At 36.5% G+C, this 22,391-nt stretch overlaps 1 protein-coding gene, 1 non-coding gene and 1 pseudogene across 3 annotated transcripts; 1 reads left to right on the top strand and 2 right to left on the bottom strand.

Moving 5' to 3' along the window:
* Positions 1-1,967: 1,967 nt before the first annotated feature.
* LOC147508444 (small nucleolar RNA R71) lies at positions 1,968-2,071 on the top strand. The gene has a single exon (XR_015219624.1). It is a non-coding gene; the product is annotated as a small nucleolar RNA R71 (small nucleolar RNA).
* Positions 2,072-7,019: 4,948 nt separating this feature from the next.
* Positions 7,020-8,564, bottom strand: LOC147508443 (uncharacterized). Its single transcript, XM_086597094.1, has 3 exons — positions 8,264-8,564; positions 7,666-8,175; positions 7,020-7,519 (listed from the first exon to the last, which is right to left on the bottom strand). Exons 1-3 carry the CDS (start codon positions 8,562-8,564, stop codon positions 7,020-7,022), a joined length of 1,311 nt encoding a protein of 436 aa, XP_086453220.1.
* A 4,098-nt stretch (positions 8,565-12,662) lies between these two features.
* On the bottom strand, positions 12,663-22,314 carry LOC147508442 (dynamin-related protein 3A-like; annotated as a pseudogene). Its single transcript, XR_015218061.1, has 20 exons — positions 21,869-22,314; positions 21,513-21,795; positions 21,403-21,431; positions 21,196-21,297; positions 20,667-20,734; positions 20,518-20,577; positions 19,470-19,583; positions 18,679-18,727; positions 17,150-17,259; positions 16,692-16,785; positions 16,482-16,574; positions 16,203-16,340; positions 14,948-15,034; positions 14,751-14,858; positions 14,487-14,544; positions 14,002-14,147; positions 13,759-13,907; positions 13,566-13,618; positions 13,236-13,335; positions 12,663-12,893 (listed from the first exon to the last, which is right to left on the bottom strand). The product of XR_015218061.1 is annotated as a dynamin-related protein 3A-like (transcript).
* Positions 22,315-22,391: the final 77 nt, after the last annotated feature.

The following is a 22,391-nucleotide window of genomic DNA, read 5'->3' as shown; positions in this document are numbered from 1 at the left end:
GAAGTTCCAAAAGAAAGGAATTTGTACATATTGTTTTCGTGAAACGTGTTGTTAAAATAATCTTGAGCTAAACTCTCGATCATGCTAACCTCCCCATCTACGCATCGAATCACATTAATCTGTTTCATCATTTTAAAAACATTTACCTCGACGGAAAGATGGCCAAAAGATAAGGACATCTTTCCATCGCGACAATTTATAAGCGCGTTGGCGGTTGCCAAGAAGGGCGCCCTAAGATGATCGGGTACAGAGTCATTAGCGACTTACGTATCGAGGATAACAAAATCAGCGGGATAGTAGAAATCCGAACCTTAACAAGCACGCTTTTCACTACACCTTTAGGATACTTAATTGACCGTCCGCTAATTGTAACGTTATTTTTGTAGGTTGCATTTCTGTAGACCTATTTGTTTATACAAGTAATACGGGGAGTAAGTTAACACTTCGCCCCGTGTCTAATAAAAGCGCGTCGTCGTGTGGGAATCTCCTAAGGTGCATTTTACCGTAGGGATCTACCGGGGTCCTTGTACTTAACAATTCCATTATTTTCGGATAAAGTTGGGGAACTGCTCGCTAAAAAGCGTCTTTAGGTATGTTGGTCTTACTTAGTAGTGCACAACTCTTTAAGAAACTTAGCGTGGTTAGGTAGCTTTTAATAGCTTCGAGAAAAGGAAGGTTTATCGTTAGATTCTTGAAAACGTTCCTAATTTCCTCAAAGTTTGTATCCCCGGTTAGCATGGCTAATTTTTTAGGGAACGGTGGTTTAAGCTCTATATTTCGCATATAGCTCTACTTGATGTGTAACCTTGGCTTTCGGTTTCTTTGGTTGTGATTTAACCGGTACCTCTACCGTGGTAGGCTCCTCGATTTCTATCGGTATCTAGTTCGATATCCGGTGTAGGAGTAATCGATGGGGTAACTATAGGCGTGAGTTACTTTGTTATCAACCACTCTTCCGCAATCGGAGAGTGGTGATGGCATTTAGGTCACCTACGATTGTAGTTTCCGCACTAGAATTACCGCTTACCTCAAAGGTCGTGTTTGTTTGTTTTAGGGTTTGGTATCGCTTTGTCCCCGAAACACGCCTTTTGGTTGGGCTTTAAAGCAGGCTAACCGCTGTTGTATGCCCCGATTTATGGATTGTAAAATCTGTTGGTTTGATTAGTCATTGTCCGGAAAAGTTGTTGGGTAACTTGTATAAAAGGCCGATCGATCCGGTTGTGTAGGTGTAGTAGTCACGGGTGGTGCGACCGAACTATCTCTCGTTGATTATTTATGGGTGGGTTGTGATAGTTATTATTATTAACCTAACGATACCTCTATTGGTATTATAATTATTATAATTATTCGACCTTGTGCTTGACCTTGTCGTGGTTGCGCTTGGTTGTTATAATTATTATAATTCCCTTGACCTTGTCCTTGTCCTTGTCCTTGTCCTTGCCTAGGTGGAGCTTGGTTATAATTGTTTGCTTGCCTAACGTTTTGATTATTGTACCCTGGAGGTGTTACTTGTTGATTATTTCTCCAACCGGTGAAGTTGGGATGTTGTCTCAAAGGCGTTAGGAATAGGATAGTTATTAATAGAGTAAACATTATCTTGTTAAATTGGTTGTTGTTCATAAGCTAGAGGACAATAATCGTCGTGGTGCTCTGGACTCAAACAGAAATTACATGGGTTGGAGTTTACATTCATGACGGGATAGGCTTTTGTTGAGCGTAAATAGCCTCTACTTTTTAGTTAGAGATTCGAGTAAATTTTTAAGTTCGGATCGGTTTTCTTCTCAAACATCTGGGGGATATCATCACTACCCCCCCAATTATTATTCCGTTTAGTTTGGTCTTCTAAAAATTTGTAAGCCTCCGAGGCTCCTTTACTTAGGAAACTACCCTCATTCATTATGTCAAGGACTTCTTTATGGTGGTGTAGAAGACCTTTGAAAAAGGCACGAACTAACGTGTCTTTAGCTAAGTTATGATGTGGACACTCTATAAGGAGATCGGTGAAACGATTCCATGCCTCAGAAAATGATTCATGAGGATTCTGGCGGAAAAAATGAATCTTGGAAAGCATCTCATCCGTCTTTAGGGGTGGGTAAAAATGTTCCATAAACAGCTGAACAAGTTTAGCCCACGAGTCCACAGAATTAGGCGCTTGGGCAGTTAACCAAGACGCCGCCTTATCGGCTAATGTGAAAGGGAATACCCTCAGTTTAATTTGTTCCGCACCTACCGTAGGATGATGGAATGTTGTAAGGACTTGTTCAATCCTACGCATGTGCTGATAAGGTTTTTCATGGTCTAACCCATGAAAAACGGGTAACAAATTAAATATGTTTGGGGATTCAAAATCCCCACTGGGTCTGCTAGAACGATGCAAGATTTAGGGCTATCGCTCAAGGCTTTGTAAAAGTCGGAGAGAGGAGTCTCTCTTTCTTCAGCCATTATGTCAGGTATGGTGTGTGTGATAGTAGCTAGAGGTGTCGTGGGTGGTGTACTAGATAGACTTGTTTGTTGCCGTGTAATTACGTTTGTTGTTTTTGTTCGACCAGACCTTAATCTCATACAAGACTAAGTTGAGCTTAACTAAACATGCAACACTCCAAACAATTCTGATATACTAGTAGAAAACCTCTAACTGGAAATGCGAGGTATGGAAGAAAGGAATACCTGATAGCGTCCTTGCTTCGCTTATGAATAGCGTCTTGTGGTACGCGTGTTCAGAGGTATATAAGAGATTAGAACACTGAAAAACTTGACAACTCGAAGTTCGAATCAAACCCGGGAAAATTCGGAATTTCAGGTAAGGGCCGCTCGATCCGTCTCGAGGCGAATCGCTTCGGTAAAGTCGAAGTTCCAAGAACTTAGCTGGTCGCACTTGGTATGCATGGTAGCCGGGCTTCGATGGTAGATGAAATTCCAATAACTTAGCGGGTCGCTCTCCTGAAGCGTGGGCCCCGCGGTATTTTTCTCGAATTTGTCAAAGCTGAAATGGGCAACCACAAGATGAAACAACCAAGGGTGGGTGGGTTTAATGGGACTTAAAATGACTACTTCTACAAAGAAAACAATGCTAAAGTGCAACTAAGATGGCAGCGGCGCCATTTGATAAATGTAAAATGAATAGTTTACCTACGAAATGAACGATGAATTCAAAACGTAAGTAAACTAAAACTGATCTTTTAATCTCAATTATCAAAGCTTCTACTCGATCGCTTAATTGCACTAAGTGGAGTAGGAAGTTCGCTCCACTCCTAGTTCCCTAGCATGGATTGTTTTCTAAGTCTAAGAAATCAGTCTTAAGTCTAATGAGAGCTTTACGAAATGTTATGCTAACAAGACGCGTTAATTTAAATAACAAGATATAATAATATAATAAATAACAAGATAAAATATAAACTAAAGTTAATCTACGAAAGCTACGGAAATACGATTGTTTGAATCTAGATAAAGAAATAAAGGGGAATTAAATCCACCTCGAATCCAACTTAATAACCTAGTATAGAGTGTCGTATCTCGATTCTTACGTTTTCACGGCAAGAATTTCGAGTCTAATCCCTAGTGTTCATGACATTTCTACCAAGTACTAAAGTAGCATGTGAGGTTAAGCCCACCCATTCTCATGGCTAAACACACGACCTTCTAGAGTGGAATAGATTCTACAACGATTCTATACTAAACAACTAAGTTTTCATCAAGGCTTCATCAACCCCTCTAATGGATGTTTTAGCCTTGAGTCATCAAAACATCATTTCCCATATTATTATAAATAAACATAATATCAAGATTCGAAATCTACTTAATCTAAACTAAACAATGATTAAATTCTAATTAACAACTAAGAAATGGTAACCAACAATAATTAAAACTATATCTATAAATTGAAATACCCCCCATTCGAACTTGCTAAAATAACTATTTTTTATTTATCTAATCAATCAAGAATAATGATTCAAAGACTTAATCTAAAACAAGAACTGAAAATGGAACTAAAACTTAAATTAATTAATGAAAACAGATCTAGATTTATCTATATTATTTTAGGTCTAACTAGCTACCATTAACAAAGAGCTAAGCTTTTGTTTTTATATGTTCCGATCCAAAATCGTGCATGGGCTTGGAGTCATGTTTTGGGGCGGAGGATCGGCCCAAAACTCAATTCTTCAAATCAAAAGGCCTCTTCACCGTCGTTGGCTTCCAGCAGACTTTTCGTCCACTTTTACTCCTCTGATTGGGTCAAGGCTTGGTCCATTGGAAAGCTCTTTCCGAGCCGGTCGTTTTGACATAAGGTAGGCCCAATTCCAAGGTCTGAGTCCAAAGATATGGTCTTCGAAGTTCTCTGCCTTTACAGTGCTCAAGTTTACTGCGTTGACCTTGACTTTTCATCTTTTGACCGAGGCTTTTACAAAGGCTTTGTCTTCTTGAATCTTGGCCTTTAATCACCGAACTCCTTAGTAACCAACCATTGCTCCTTTATCTCATCAAAGTGGCACATTCCTGCACATAATTGACTTTGAAGCCTGGAATACATAAAAACACGTAATCAGTATTAACTATTACTTATTACTCACATAATTGGTCTAAAAGTATGACTGCTAAGGGGTTAAAACTACAGTTTTGGGCTCTTATCAGGAAACTTAATGCAACTACATTGAACTAACCTCAAAGAATAATTAATAAGAAATTGGAAACTGAATGTAATGTACTACATTTAACTAACCTCAAAGAATAATTAATGGAAAATCAAAAACTTGATGCAAATGCATTGAACTAATAACCCTAAAACATGTTTGTATTATATGTAGGGGGAATAAATGTCTTGACAAATATAGTTTTGCATTTTAAGTAATGTTTATCATAATTGTTTTATTATGATTAAGAATGTCATGTTATTCAAGTAGCTTCAATATTATCTTCGTCACATTAGGCATTCTCACAAAACTTCAATCAAACTTCTATTATTAAACCTAACAACAAAAAGAAGTTGATGTTTCCTTTTTATAGAGAGTGGTGCAAGAAATTTGAATGACTGATTAATATAATTTTCATATCTCATAGCTATGCATAGTTGCTAATATTTTTTACAATAATTTAATATAATGGCATCCGTTCGTAGGACGGATTCGAAAGCTAGTTTCATCATATGAAGAAAGTATAAGAACATTTCATCATAGTCTTGATCAAGGCCAAATATTTCGATATCGGGTGATATATTAGACTCCCAAAAACTGATAAATATTGATATATCAGTAGATATATATATATATATATATATATATATATATATATATATCGATATATCAATAGATATATATCCTTTTATTTTGTATGTCGATATATCAATATATATAGTTAATTATATCAGAAATATAGTTGATATATTATTAAACTAGAAATTAACTCGTGGCTACGCCACTCGAGTCATAACGTTATTCATTTTTTTTATTAATTAAATTAAAAGCTACAAAAGAAACACAAAAATCTAATAACTATTATTTACAAAATTAATATTGAGTGCTTATGGAGGGTGTATGCTACTTAGATTGTTTTGGATTATGATGACCTTTGTTATATAAACATATGCATCAAATTCATTCATTTATCAGAAAATTTAATAAGTCATTATCCTATCAAATATTGTATTTTTTTTATCTAAAAATATTGTTGTCTAGAAACCAAAAAACAGATTCCTCTGTTTAGCAAAATGTTATGACATAACAACAAGTCAATACTTCACACTCGTTGTTAGCTGATCTAGATTCAAATCCTCACATACAATGAAGGGTTCCTTATTTCCTAACCATATGTATAAAAAGAATTGAGAAATAAACATCAAAGCTCAAAAGTTACGAAATACACCTTCTCTCAAACTAAAGTAGGACTTCAGGATACACGATATTAGTTGTGTGGTTTGAAGAATCAGGAAGGAGGATGACACTTATTCGTTTTGAAGAAGTGCATCTTGATAACGCCACATATAATTGACCATGGCTAAATACCTGGTTTCGCAAATCAATACCAACGTACTTAACAGACTACCCTTGTGATTTGTTTATCGTCATTGCAAACGACAATCGAATCGAAAACTGTTGTCTGGTCATTTGAAATGGTATTTCATTGGTCGGCGCGCATGATATTCTCGGGATAAAGCGTGCACATTCCCTCTTTTTCTCCGCTTAAGATTAGAACTTGCACCACATGTGGCTTTGTGCACACAATCATCGGTGGCGTGCGTTACAAAGTCCATCCGCTTTTGCTTATATTTCTCAAAGAACATTACTGGGCATCCCTTCTTGAGAGTAAGCTTGAATGGATGCAACCTAGAAGGATCGAGTGAGTTCAAGTACTCATCGGATAGCTATTTGGCGCTTCCACTATCAACAACATTGGCGTTTTAACTTGTCGACACCTAAGCAAACAATTTCTTCCCCAGGAAACATATCTAGTGCCGTAGCATTTATAGTGCTAACGTCATCGTTGCGTGCTGAAAGGATAGTCCGCTCGGTCAAATAATTTGGGTCAACTTCATACTGCTCACTTAGATCGGGATATACATTATTTAGCAAGTCATGAAGATTGCTACAATTTTGAATCTCTGGCGGCAATTGAACACTTTCTTCTGGTTTCATTCCAACCTGAAAATTTCGAGAGCATATGAGATGAGTGATTGTGTATAATTTAAAATGGTTAGCAAAAAACATTATTTTTTTCAAGAAATTAAGTAATACCTCCATCAAGAAATTGGAGAACAACACATTCTCTGGCAAGTTACTGTCTAATCTCATATTTTGCACCAAAGATAAAACATTGATGTGTTTCCAGAGCAAAGACCTTCTCAGTGATGCACCTACAATATCCTCACGTTCACCTTGTGGTACAACTGGCAGAATTTGTCGGAAGTCACCGCCTAACAACAACGATTGATTCCACCAAATGGTCTTTCATTGTTACAAACATCCCGGAGTGAACGGTCGACCGCTTCAATACAAAACCTATCTTTCGCATCGAGACTTCATCCCAAATTATCGGTTTGTTTCTTTAAACAAACCTGCTTGGAGCGAATCCTTTTTGAAGCCGCACATAGAGTTCTCCAACACATCAAAAGGAATAGAAAAAGTTGAATGAGTTGTTCTACCACCATCTAATAAAAGCGACGCAATACCAGATGAGGCAACTGCAATCACAATATGTCCTAGATGACGACATTTAGCTGCAATTGTATTATACACAAATGTCTTTCCCCGCACTGTAGCTCCATTTAAGAAGAAAATTCCCCCTGCATTTTGCATGACTGAATCAACCACGGTATCAAACGTATGGCGTTGCTCATTGTTAAGACGATCAATGTTACGGTTGATTTGTTCATCTTGTAAATCAAACTGGAGTTGGCGTTGCTCCCAAATTAGTCTATTTCCAATCCCTTTGTTCCATTTTTTGAGTGGTCGGGGCATCGGGGGAAAGTCTTCTAGAGTTTTGTTTTTAGATTCCATGAGGAACTGCTCCAATAGATGCAACCCGTAATCTGTCACATGCAGGAAAATTATGTATTAATAATATAATATAGGCTACATGAAGGATGCATTAATATAATATCTGTCACCTGCTCTTTTGATGGATTAGGAATGTTGAAGATAGTTCGTAATTTGTGCGCTAGGTCATCACATATACTTATTGAGAATCTATCCCACAACAGATGTGGTTGCACTGGATTGCATTCCAACAGAATAATGTCGAACAATCTCCTTAGCTGATATCCAGTATTCATTATCGCCACTTCTTCTAAACAATGTATCCACTCTCCATCATCTTCAAGAAGTCCACGTGCAACACACGCAGCCTTGAATGTTGGATGAGGAATACCTTCAAATTTGCGAAGATCCTCAAATGATGTTGGGCCCTTTACGATGGTCAATAGTAGACGCAAGTAAAACCTCTCTCCCTCGTTGGGCTTGGCAAAATACATCCTGCCAATAGCATAACCACTGCTTCTTTTAGTCCATACCTTTTCTGTTTTGTGCCAAACAAAGTGCTCGGGGAATTCTTGGTAAGTATAGGCCCAAGCATCTAGATTTGAAGCACAACAGTCGAAGAATGAAGTGAGACTCGACTTTTGTCGTTTCCCCCTCTCAAGAATATTCTCCATCGGTTCCTTAAGGTTGAACACAACATGATGCATACCTGACAACAAATCATAACTTAACAGTATGGCATTCCAGTATAACTTAATAGTATATTGATGAAAATTGTTTAATCAAGTGTTAAATACCTGGCAAGTGAAGAGATAATCTTACAACAATTGGAAACTCTTCATGTAAGGAAAACCCAAATAGCTGCCAAGCTGCTTCTGGTGGTCCAATATATCTGACATCAATGTACTGTTTAATCTCATTTCCGCCGTCCAACACCATTGTTGTTCTGTCATTGCCCTTGTAGATGTACTTGTGGATGTACTTAACACATTGCGATCCCGCACACACTTCGACATTAATGTGACAATTAAACATCCTCACCAATTGTGGATTATATGGGACAACATTCCTATTGTCAACCTCTTTGTCTTTCACCATATAGACATCGCCCCGTTGTTGCGGCGATATAAAGTGGATAACCGCTTTTTTGTATGGTTGTCGCCTCAGAAACTCATGTGGAAAATGCTTTGTGCACTTGCCATTTTCCATACACGAAGTTCATATTTTTAACACCACACGGTCCATGGATCATACAACTCTTTATTGTATCAAAGAGCAAGGGATCCTTATCCGGTCGGAAATTCTGCAGATATAATTCGATGAATTTGACTGGCGGTACCAATTTTTATCTTCATGCTTGAGGAAAAAGAGTGCATGCATGTCGGGAGGCCACGCTTCTGAAATTCAATGGTGTACACATGAGCTACTTCACGCCAAACACATTTTTTCTTCTTGATAAATTTCATTAAAGCTCTTCTCTTCAGTTCGAAAACAAGGGCAAGAACATCGGTCGATCAAACGATTTTGGTTCTCCAAAAGGGCTTTTGCACTTCGCCGCTGAGGATTAGCCGCCATCGTAAGGAATATATCCGATGCTTATTGTAACGGTTATAGCCATCGAAGTCTTGAAAGATCTCATACATGTACCTTGGACTTCCAATGAATGATGATGGCAAAATAAACCGCTGACCAACCTGATCAGGATCTGTACCCTCAGCTAAATCTGTCAAACTAATGTATACTTCAGCACGAAGATCCTTTTGGTGGGTATAATGATAGTATAGCCGATTTTGCTCAGTAGAAGCCCAAGCATCACACAAAAACTCCTGAAATAATTTTCCACCACGGGGTATTGCTGAATATTCAGTATGACGTTCAAACAAACGATATGCATAGAACACCATCTGAGTCAATCGCCTCGAATCGTTGTCATTGACATCATAAAGCTTCATTTCGGTTGACCATCCAAGCTCACCTCGAGGGAAAAACAAAGGATAATGCAGGGTAGATAAGCGGGATTACATTCATCAATCCGCTTCTTGCATTGCCCCGATCTATAATGAAGAATGATATCCCTTGTGCTTCTAATTTCAGTTCCATCCCCGGGTATAACAACCGCAATTTCATTTGAAGGAAGATTGTATCGTTGCCGGTCGGTCAGATGTATTATAATGGAGATAAGCTGCCACGCCATTTTCCTCACCGTGGCGAGCACTCAATATATCATATGCTTGACGAAATTTTTCAGCAAATCTATTACAATCGACAAAGGTACTTAATGATATCTAAAACATCACGTCTCAATTATGGATTTCGGCGATGACGCACATCAAGGGCACTGGCTGGGTCATAAACATATAGTTGAGCATAAATCGGATCTTTCTCAGGTTCTGGTAGTAATGATCCAATTTGATGGCGTAATTCACCATGAACGGTGAATGGAATAGGACCGCTACCGCTGAATATTCAGTCATCCGGTTGACAACCGAGACTGGTAAATGCATTAGCCAAGTTATACTGACGAAGATGTTGTCTAAATGACCTGGCTTTGGCGTCACTACCATCATATAGATCTTGAATCGCAGGAGGCAATGGACTAAGTAGAGAAAGACTGACTTTTCCTTGTTTGCAACACATCCCAAAAAAGTCTTTTGACTGATGTATTTGCTAGCCTTTCATCTTTCCAGTGCAGAGCTTTACAAGAGGAGCATTCCACATCCATCTTTCCCAGATAATGGCGGACATTGTTGTGCATATTAGCAGGTTCTGTCATATTGACACCAGCTATAAGAGGCTGAAAATAATCATCCACATCCATTTCGGCTTTGGGTGTCACTAACATGTAGGAAAAAAAAAAAAAAAATCCTAATGAGTTAGGAATGGATTTTTTTTTTTTTACTGAAAACAATGTTATAGAAAACACAATGAAATTCAACTTACATATATGAAGACATTAATACTGGAATATTATGAAGGTTTGCTTCTAAGTTCATTCTAGTTCGCTTGTTCATTCTACCACTTATCGCTTTTTTTCTCTTCTATTATTGTTGGGGCCAACTTAAGGCCGAGAAGTATGAGAAGGTGTATAAACATTGGTCGGACTAACACTAAGATCATCCACTTCCATTTCGTTTTGGGTATCACTAGCATGTAGGAAAAAAAATTCATAATGGGCTAGGAACGGAAATATTTTTGACTAAAAATAATGTTATAGAAAACACACAAAGAAATGAAACTTACATATGGGAAGACATGGACACTGGTATATTTTGAAGGCCTGCTTCTAAGTTCCTTATTGTTCGCTTGCTGCTTCTACCACTTATGAGCTCTTTTTCTCTTCTATTGCGTTGGGCCAACTTGTGCCGAGAAGGCTTAGAGGGTGTAAAAGCATTGGTCGGACTAACATTAAGAGTGGATTGTGGAGGAGTAACTACAACCTCATTTTGCACAGGAGGTGATTGGACTTGATGGCCTTCATTTCCTTTGTTTTTCCAAAACCCGCATTTTATATTTGATAAAACATAACCATCGAAAGGCGAAAACAACCACCGCATATAATGAACGATATATGTTACATACCTTAGCAAGGGTAGCAAGCACATGGTCAATAATCCGTTGTTTATGCTCACGCATTTCGATTTATATAATCCAATTCTCTTTCGCATGATGCAAGGTACATGAAAAGCGGCATAAAAATTAAATGAGAACGTTGTCAAATTAACAAAAGAGTTTTCTTTGTTACAAAATTTAAAAGTTTGAAATCATGTAAGAATCAAACATAACCAAACTATGAAAAAGGAACTTCAAATACCTGAGTAGATGCAGTAGGTTCATTGGTAGATTTAGGTGGTGCGTCGACAACAGAAACATCAAATGCACTTGCAGGTGGTGCCTTATCCATGGCTGATAATCAAACATTGATAAGAAAAGTGCAGCAAATAAATGAAAATGGTATACAACTATGATCAGGAACAACTATTAAGGGAGGTTCGGAGTCGTGTAAAACTTGGTATAATTAAAATATAAAGAGTTCCAATCCACTAGAACTTCTACCAAAGCTACATGCATGTACTATACTTTGTGCATAGAAAAATAATACCAGATTCAGGCACTCTGAAGTTCAACGTTCATATGTAGCTTACAGAAATACTTATACAATTCAGTCACATGCAGCCTCTCTTTCATTAGGGCCACACCCCTCGCGACATTCCCAGAGCCCGGACTTCGGTTCCATTTGTTCTTACAACCGCAAAACGGGAGTCGATCTTAGCCTTTGGTTTGGCTATTACAGATACGCCTTTAGCTGAAAGGTGACAATTTAAACTTATGGTCCGATCTAACGTGATATTGGTATATTTGGGAAGAAAGTCCGTCTAGTTTGAAGCAGGCATCAAGTACATCTCGCTTGTTTGAGGAAGCCGCGACGTAACCATAAACGAAGATTGAGTTCCATACTCCATTGTAGAGTGACTCAAATGATGGAAGGCAGTAATTCACGGTTTTCCTTAAACTATAACTTATGGTCTGATCTAACGTATATTTGGGAAGAAAGTCTGTCTAGTTTGAAGCAGGTATCAAGTACATCTCGCTTGTTTGAGGAAGCCATGACGAACCATAAACTAAGATTGAGTTCCATACTCCATTGTAGAGTGACTCAAATGATGGAAGGCAGTAATTCACGGTTTTCCTTAAACTATTCAACATGTTCTATTCTATTCCCATACTTTAGACTGTACGTGGCCTGTAATTCTCTTCTACAAGCTTGTACAAGGATATCATATCAGAAATTGACTATCCTTTTCGTTGTAAATTAGTTATGATGGCACCCTAAGTATTTTTCTGTCCATGAGCAAAGATCTTGAAGACGAAAAGAAGAGGATTCCTCTTCGAAAACTCATAGTGGCTTGTGTGTGCGGGAGAAGATATCAGAGCCTTCGATAATATCATAATATATATATATCTATGTGGATTAATATCAAGTTCTAATTGGAATCAACTTAGATAAGATTTATATCAAGCAGGACTACTTTCACCCGTAATTGGAATCAACTTAGATAAGATTTATATCAAGCAGGACTCTTAAAAAAAATTGATTCATCACCGTAGGATCGTCCCAAAATTACTTTCACCCCGACCGCTCGATATACCAGCATAAAAAACCAAGCTGCTTTATTATATAGATATTAGTCAAAATCATCAAAGTCAACGATCTATATTAAATATATAGGTTGATATATATTGATATATCAAATACAAAATGTGTCAATATATCCATCAAATATATCGCAATATACCCAATTATACATTTTAATGATTTAATCATATAAGAACATTTCATCAGTCTTGATTTCCTTGAGAAAGCGGAGACATTCCCGGTGATGGAGTTGACGTCTTAGGTTAGGCTTCTAATTCTACCTCTTCCAGTGCCTAGAACCACCGGAAAACAAGTTATTGTCAGAAGAGTTCTCGTCAGAATTCAATAGCGGATGACATTATAGCATCAGGGATCAAAAGTAATCACACAGGGCATATCAGGCACAAAATTAGAAACACAATATACATTGATTGATAGTCAACTCAGATTTAAACAAAAAACTTAATTTTACTATTTTAGTGAAGTTCTCGTTTTTGGACAGATCATCATCAGGAGCAAATTATTTGACAAGAAACACCTATAAACTACGTATCGTGTTGCACAAGCTTTGTTTGTTTTATAAACATCAAATTATATTTAAAGCGTCTTAAAATGGACCTTAAACTGCAACAGACCTGAACAGCTTGTTGCAGAACCTGGAACATGTTTTGAGTTTGTTTCCTTTGGGCTGCAACTTCCTCCTGTTCTTCTAGCATTTCTTCAAAGAGGTTCTCTCTGCATGCACATTTTAAAGCATGTCCAATATATATCACATGTGACCGCAACCCATATTTTTTTCTTACAGTTTTCTACAGAAAAGCAGTCCGTTTTCATGTCAAATGGTGACAATGTGGCAGCCTAGGCATAGTAAGTGGTGCTTACTCAAGCATCCTCACAAGGTAGGCATAATTATCATGGACCATCTGATATAGTAGAATTGAAATAATTATAAAATCTGTAGATACCTGTACAGATTCTGAATAAAGGTTCCAAGGAGGTCCCTCTTTGTGTGGTTCACCTAGATTACATAAAAGTTAAATAACACAATGAAAAATTCACCGTAAAATAGAGATTGTGCTTCTGGTGAGGTGGAAGAAATCCAATAGCAAATAAGTTAAATGGAAAGAAAATATAGAGAAAAGTGATTTAGTCACCAACCAGAAAGTACATTATTGTTTTTTTGGAACCAAGTCTTGAATATTTTTCCTCACAATATCATAATAAGACTTCAAAAGCAACTTGATCAATATGATTTCAACTGCTTCCTGCTCTGTCTGATTTTCTGATGGTCTTAAGATGGCCCGAGGCTTAAATAGTAAAGGAAAATTCAGTTCTGAATCATTTAAAGCACAAAATGAAAAAAAAAAACAAACATAGGGTAACAGAAGGCCAAACGATTACCTCTCTCAATTGAATAACAAACGGTTGTTCAAAGACAGGAACAGATTCACTATATGATTTCCTTCCGGAGCTTTCTGAAGAAGGCATCCGAGGCTCGCCAACCCTAAATATTGATGAAAAGGGCCAGGATCTTCCAGCTGAATTGCCTGCAGAATGATTTATATTATCAACCAATATCGTGTACATTTCGATTTTCATTTTCCATCAGAAAAACCCATGTAAAGTGCTAAAGCGTTCTCTCACTGTTCACATTTACCAAGACCAGAAATTTACTTAGTTTAAATTATTTTTAAATGAGAGATAATACAGAGAAACAAGAGAATGCATGCTAGAGTGGACTCCATATATTACCACAAGCACAATTGTACAAGTGATTGACTTGCTTTCAAAGTTCAACATCAACTTGGGAAAGAAACTATTTTCTTTATACTAGAGTTCCAGCAATAAGAAGAACAACTGCAAAGAAAGCAGGTAACATGTGTTACCAGCTGATGCGGGTTTGTCACTACTTGGTTTGTCACTACTTGATCGAGGTCGAAGTCCCTGCCACAGGTGAAAGAAAATAAAGCGTTCAATTTTCTTAAGAAATGTGTCCACATAAAACCATTTCAAACCAATAACAGAGAGTGCATATAAGCTGATCTTGCCAACAATAGACTATAAAGGTCAAGAGCTATCAAAATTGGACGAACCAACCTGACTTGTCAAAAGAATACAAAACAAGAAAGATGATAAAATGGCAGACATGCCTGATCTGTCGAAAATCCATTTGTATCAGTCTTGGTTAGAGTTGGTTGAGAATTTTGGCAATTAGATATATTTAGCTTCACACCATCCGTAATCTCGACCGTAACCTCCTGAATTATACAGAAATCTGTGTCAGCATTGTAATGTTCAAAATTTTCTCAAAATTACGATAATCATTGGCTTCATCCATGTGAGATACCTTTGAAGATCTCAGTTGCTGAATTGCCACCTCCAGAGCTTTACTTCCACCAATAAAATTTGGATGCGAAGTATTTATATAATCCATCTGAAATAACAGTATGATTATTTGGTAAGCCAAAGAAGCCAAAAATGCTTGTAGAATAGTTCTGACATCATTAAAATATCAGTTTCCAATAAGAAGCTATATTAATTACAGATGCCCTGTCAACATTCAAGACCAACAATTACACGTCACTTAAATGACCCTGGTCCGACGAGCTTGTACCGTATTTTTCTCATAAAAGACACATAGATGGTTCTCATAACTGGAGTGTTACACACTTACTCTGGTTATTTAACATTTGAGGTCACTATTTAATCGAGTCACTCGTTCATCCATGTACCTACAGTTTTCACCACATTGTACAGAGTTTCAGTCGATAATCGTATTATTCAATACGAAAACAACATTGTCATTTATCTTTATCAAGGTAGAAAATTAATGCCTGCCATCATTATGAGAATTGATTGTTTTTGCTGTAATTTGACTGGTTTCTAGTTACTTTTCAAGTTTTCATAAATAAATTTTGTTTAAATAATTGGCAAACTTACAATGAGAAGGTAAAATTTAAAATATGACAACTTCTAGAAAACACTAGGAAAGTCAATATGACAAATTCACAGCTATCAGTGGGTAAGTAGCGAAGTCTTCCTTTTCATTTTCTGCTTTCTTTCTTTCTATTGATTTTGTTTTGTTTTGTTTTTGTTCTTGTTCTATTTTGTTTTGGCTATTTATTTACTGTTGTCTCTTCTGGAGGAGTAAGAGAGTTTTTAACTAATCATGTAAACATATAATCTTGAAACGATACAACCAAACCTATGAGAATAATGTATAAAAATGTTTGAAAAATATTATCATCTGAACTTCGGTGACTTGATAAATTTGCAAATCTAATACATCCTGAAATTAATTTTCTGACAAATTGATCTTCTAACTTCTAACTTGAAGTCGGCTTTCCTGTTGATGTCAGAAAGATTAGTTCATGAATGTCGTGCATGAAATCATAAAGCTACATTTGGCTTCATGTGAAATATGGTGGTTATAAACTGAATATTGGGGCATCACTAGGAACATTAAGGACGTTTAGAATGTAGTTGCAGTTTATATGTCAAGGTACATAGTTGCCTAATATTGAGATGTTCAAAAATTCTAACAAACCAAATCTAAAAGAAAAAAGAAAGAAAACTAAGACAGAATATGTATATAACAATACCTCTATCTCAATGAAGTTTCGTATCATTCTCTCAGCAGGTTTCACACTGTCACGCAAATATTTTGCAAGGACTTCATCCAAACGCCTTTTGAGTACTGGAAACCGTTGCATCTCAATTGTCTCGCAAGCACGACTGATCTGCACGAAAGGGTAACCTGATTTGTCAACAACTAGATCCTAACAACAAGGGTAAAGAGGAAAGCACATCCACCCTGAAACAACAGCCTCAACAGCCATGTGGGAGCAATTATAAGTGCACACATCTCCCACTTTCTTCACCTTAATCAGTTCAGCATGTATAAAACGTAGACACTGAAGACTTGGGTCCAACAACCGAGCAATTTGTTTTCTAACCAGTCCTTCAAACGGGACCTGAAAATAAACAACAGAACTGTTAGATTAGAATAGGAAAAAAGCGGTACACGGCACTGTATTTCCTAGTGAAGCGCTTTGAACAGAGTAGTTAATAAATCATATTATATGGATCACCTCTGGGACAAATAACGCAGTTCTTGGGCCTTTGGCATTTTGGATAGCTGTAACGGATGTCTTCATCACTCAGACCATCACAAGGATTGACTTCCTGTAAAACCCACTGGTGTAAATAATAGTGGTAAGATACCGATAGGGTTTTTTCTTGTAAATGTGCCAGAATATAAACTTATTTATTACTTAACACTAATAATAGATATACTTTATTCATTTCATCTTAAGACGATAGTCTCTAATAATTTACAGCTTACGAGACCTAGAGAAGATAAATACACCCCGACAATAACCTAGAATACTTGAGAAAGAAACTATTAAGGTCAATAGTTAATATGGTTCAATTGGGTTGATATGAGAAAAACTAAAAATGCTAGTATTGTTTTTGTGCTCCTACCACCAAAATAGTAAAACTACAGTGGATCAAGGAAATAAAGTCATCAACAAGGTTTATTAAACACCTCCAAGCTCTGAACAAAAGTTGATTGGAATACATAGTGGATCCTGGCTCCTCCTATTAATTCTGTAGTTGACATTTCGTGGCTCTTTCCATCAACCAAAGATGAGAAGGCTGTCAATAAACAGATGATAAGAAAAGTACAAATTTATGGAAAATGTATACACGTAAAACCCATATATATAGGCAGGAACTGAAGTAAAATAATCTTAAAATGGAGGAAAAATAACCACAAAAAGAAAATGAAGCGCAACGTTATTGGAGATTGCTAGATTTGTTGTCAAGGAGTAAAACTTGAAGTTGCAAGTGGAGCCATCAATTTACAGTTTATCCGAACAGAATCGTGAATCACCCACAGGCAGACAAAACACATAAATCTCTATTAGTAGAATCCACTCATCTATCGCAAGTCTAAATTGACACGTCAATATCCACTTCCAAGGAGATGCATTCAACATAATGTTGTGACCTTGAAGATAGCTCTTACACATTATGACTTAAAGATGAAAATATATATCCTTTTCATATCAGTAGGTCAATACTTATACTGATGAATATACATAAGGAATTCGTAATATCTAATCAACAGATGTTAGGAAGGGCCTTGGGTAAAAGTACATAGTATTGACATACAAATGTAGATTGTTGACATATATGAGTGTCCCCGAGCCTACTCTAATATATTAATAGAATTGACCATTCACATAAGTTCGACCTTATGGAGAAATTAGCAATTTAACATAGTATCAGAGTCTCTAGTTTCTGAGAGGTCTCGGGTTCAACTCATGTTAGGTGAAGATGTCCAAATCCTTCTACCTATGTATTTCCAAAGATGTCCCTCAAAGAGGGGAGTGTTGACATATATGAGTGTCCTCAAGCATATTCTAATATATTAATAGAATTGACTATTCACACAAGTTCAAACTTATGGAGAAATTGACAATTTAACAGAAATCATTTCACTTTTCAGTAACACAAATGGACACCTAACAAAAACATTTGATCACAAGCTTCTTGCTTACAATAAGTTTCTTTGTTGCAGCTTTTTAGTAATATCCATTAAGACATCCTCATCCACATTTCTAATATTTATGTACCACACGGCAGACTGGTATTCGTAACTCGTAAGTAACAAATGCAAATGTTGTTTGGCGCCATATGATGACCAATGACCGTGCTTGAAAAATTGTTCTGTAATTTCTTGAGTGAGGATTTTTCAATAATTCACTGAACTTCACAAAAAGTAACCGTTCACTTATCAGTGTGTACAATTATAATGAGATAGATGTCTAGTACCATGATAGAAACACCAAAACTTTCAAAAAGAGTATGGACCTTCATAGCAAATTCAACATATATAGAAGATAAGATATCTTTTATAATTACATGCACAGAATCGAAGTAAATGATCAATGTTGGGAGGAGTCTTGACCTCTTTCCCCTTTCTCAAAACCAACCTTTTCAAAGAAAAGATTTACGCTACAATAGATAGCAAAATCGGAAAGAAAAGTGAGTATATGTAAAAGATCTCACCTTCACAGAATTTTTTTAGGATGTCTAATAAAACGACGCCTTTTCCCGCCTGTTTAAGAAGTATGAAAATACGAATAGACTAGCTCAGACAACCAAAAATATAATTAAAAAATCAATAACCAAAAGTATAGAATGTATAGATCCAATACCAAAAATTAAGGTCTTCTCTCATGGCTGTGAAACATGGCGAAATAGTTTATCGTGAGAAAAAAATAGTCCTGTTAATTCATAAAGCACAACTTCGAACTCCTGACACACTAATCCACTATGTAACCCCCACCCCCTTCGTTCTTTTTTTAGTAACTAGTAGTAGCCAGAGCCTAGAAGTTAGAAAAAAGTTCATGATGCAAGAGCATGGAACAATATTAGATAGTTCTAATTATATTATTAGTAGTCTTATTAAGTTAGTAAAGTTTCTTATTTGTATTAGATCTGGGTTAATTAGTAAGGTTTCTATTTTGGTTTCCATATAGAATTAGGAACAATGATTATTATATAAAGGCATCCAGGCCTCAATTGTTAGATGGTTACATGGGTGTTAATGGTCCGGGTGCATATCGAAATGCTTGATAAGACCAATATATTCCCAGCAAGTGTACATTTGATAATTGAATTCAAGGCATGCTTCAAAGAGTTCATGCTGACAGTGCAAAGAGAGTAAGATTTGTAGTGTATAATAAGCATGACCATTCCGCCCACATTTCTAAATAATACCTTAACCACAAACAGGAATTTCAAATACATATTTTCCATTGGGAGAAAATAACCTATCTAAATGCATATTTACTCACATTGGACTCTGCAACCTCTCCATAAATCCTCAGATCCTTTTGAACAGCAGTCATTTGAGAATTCAGCTCAGTCTTCAAACCTGGAAGAACTGTTCGAATATGCTGCTCCAGAATCTGAATAGAAATTGATAAAAATAAAATATAAGGAATGATAGAGGATATGAATACAGTCATTTGAAAGTTGTATTAAAGTATGCTTTCCCATTTTAAAACTTTTCCAAAACATGCATATCCTATTTTGTAAATGATTTCTTTCGGTATAATATGAATTGCATATACTGCATAGCGTATTAATACAATAATAAATATGAAAGAAATAAGAAATCGATGAAAAGAAGTAGACTTCTTTTTGGGCATACATCTCCATCTTCAACATGACAAATTAGACATTCCAACTTTGAAACTTCACATGAAAGAAACTTCAACAAGAGAGATCCGAAATTAATTTTTACTTTCTTCCTGGTCTTCAAATTCCATCACTGGCTGAGTATGGCATTGGCTAAAAGTCTTCATTATGATACCATTGATATTTTAAATTAGTATAACATTACGTGGTACAATTGAGTAATTGACTAGTAGACCTTCGTCTTATATCACCTCCAAAGTACAATTATGGCATTATGGCATCTGCTCGTAGTGTTCCTATACTAGAAAGCTGAGGAATAGGTTAAATGATGAGCATGTAATCAAATTGCAAGCAAATCTAACCTTGACAAGTGAAACTTGCCCAATTAAATACAATTTGTATGGGTTCTGGAAGGTCATATGAATCAAACCACAGGGTGTAGATAAAACGACAATAGAAAGCAAATGCACTACTCGACAAAATAGAATGTTTTTTTCGTCCTTTATTTTGTTAGGATTAAATTTAAAATGAATGAACACGTGATCTAGTGTGGATCAGTATGAATTGACAACAATTATGTAGGATAAGCTGCTGAAGGGTAGAATGGCTACAGAATCATAAATTCTGGATAGCTTCAGGCCCAAAAATAACCAAAACTAGATCAATTACCACAGGGAAAACAGAGATAAAAAGTACTCTTACCAGATTCAACTTCTTTGCCAGTTGAGAAGTGCCGCAACGATCAGAAAGTCCATGATATACCTACAATGGACAAATTTGTGTGGTTCAAGTACTTAATTCAATACAACAAGAATTAACACTAGAAAAACCATGTCAATGGTGAGAGCTACAGGATGATTATGAAAGAAGTTCTCTTCACTTGCAAAAGCTTGTGCAATGCTCGATTCTGATTAATGTCCTACAAAAAAAAAAAAAAAAAAAAATGAATTGAAGAACCTAGGATGCCTCAAGATCAATATCTAGGGTTTTAACAGGTTGAGAAAATTCCACAAGGGTCCTAAAGAATCAACAGCCTCAAGGACGCCGCCAAAAGAAAAAAGTGAAGACCCAAAAGCCATGGAGAACAATACAGGAAGAAATACTCGAAAGAGTGTTAAAAACATTTGTCCTTCTTTGGAAGGGTAAGTGACTTTGGTTGCAGTGTTGCAGACTTAGCATATAATAGCGTAATTAAACATTCTAAAATTTGTGAGCACTTAATGACCAAATTATAGCTAAAAGTATTGCAACTTGCAAGTACAAGTCCAATACGAATCAACAATGTAGCAAACCTCATATTCATAACTTCACATATAGAAATGGCACTAACTAAACTTTACAAGTGAATTTAACGGATTATTTATGTTTTCACGTTCTCACCGCCTGACTCCGATTTACAACGCCAATGTAACCAAGGTGAAGTGGAACGACTTTCCCAAGCAAAAAATTACAGGCATTAGTGCCTCTGTCCATAATATCCAGCTGAAAATATAACAAAATGCTTATTAATTGTTCTAGACGCACGAACTTAGGAAAACATAAAAATGTAAAATCAGTATGTGGTTCTAGAGTAAATGAAACCAATACCTTCGTAATTACACCAATTGTGCGAGAACCTGTTAAAGATTTTCAGCTTTAATAAGTAGAAGCTGTATCTGATAACTGAAATTATTATACAAATAACAATAAGATTATACCATCTGGGTCAGCGCTTTTTGCCATCTCAAGGGCATCAGAGGTTGCCAAATCAGTATTTGCAGGGGTAACAGCCAAAATTATAGAAGTTTCATGCATGATATAGGACATTATCATTCCCCTAATCTTTGCTTCTATATCTCTGGGCTGATCACCAACCGGAACTTTAGTTATCCCAGGTAAATCAACAAGAGTTATATTAAGAACATGCGGGGATGAAATCTTCAACCGAATCGGTTTATCTGAGACACCTTTATTTGATCCCGCCTCCCTATCAGTCTCAGCCTGCCCCATTCAGAACAATCTATCAGTAAACTCACACTGAAAAATAATAACAACAAACATGTCATATATATACCTGAATTTCTCTCCGAATAGCTGAGAAATCATAGAAACGTTTTTTAGACAAATGCAAAAACTCTCCCCACTCACTACTAGTACTATCATCACCATCACCATTTTTCAGAGAACGGTTTTCTAATTGTAAAATGAGTGGACGTCTAGTACAAATATCAGAACCACGTGGAAGGAAGTCACGTCCAACTAAAGCTTCTAGAACACTTGACTTACCACTACTCTGACTACCTATCACAGCTACTTGTGGTAATTTTATTTTTGATAAATCACCAAATGGTGCGAATATGTCTTGTAGTTTGTTCACTATTGGAATTACTGATGATCCTATTGATGTCTTGTGTTCTTCTCCCATTGCTGGAGCCTGGAGGTAGCGTTGGCCTCAAATGTTTATGTGAGAATGATCTGCTTGATTGAAACGCAACCGCAAAACAAGGGAAAGTGAGTCCAGTGTATATATATAGGAAGAGTGGGTCCCGCGTATTTTTCAAATATGATACAAGTTTATATACGTGAAAATTGTATGA

Source organism: Coptis chinensis, chromosome 3, assembly GCF_015680905.1.
Source record: "Coptis chinensis isolate HL-2020 chromosome 3, ASM1568090v1, whole genome shotgun sequence".
Classification (NCBI taxonomy): domain Eukaryota; kingdom Viridiplantae; phylum Streptophyta; class Magnoliopsida; order Ranunculales; family Ranunculaceae; genus Coptis; species Coptis chinensis.
The sequence above is the reverse complement of the archived record's forward strand: the minus strand, read 5'-3'. Positions and strand labels throughout refer to the sequence as shown.

Coding starts and splice junctions, on each gene's coding strand:
- LOC147508443 (XM_086597094.1), bottom strand. CDS start 8,564: ATGGTGAAAGACAAAGAGGTTGACAATAGGAATGTTGTCCCATATAAT. Junction 8,176..8,263: donor ATTATCTCTTCACTTGCCAG/GTATTTAACACT, acceptor ATTTGTTGTCAG/GTATGCATCATGTTGTGTTC. Junction 7,520..7,665: donor GTGGGATAGATTCTCAATAA/GTATATGTGATG, acceptor TGCATGTGACAG/ATTACGGGTTGCATCTATTG.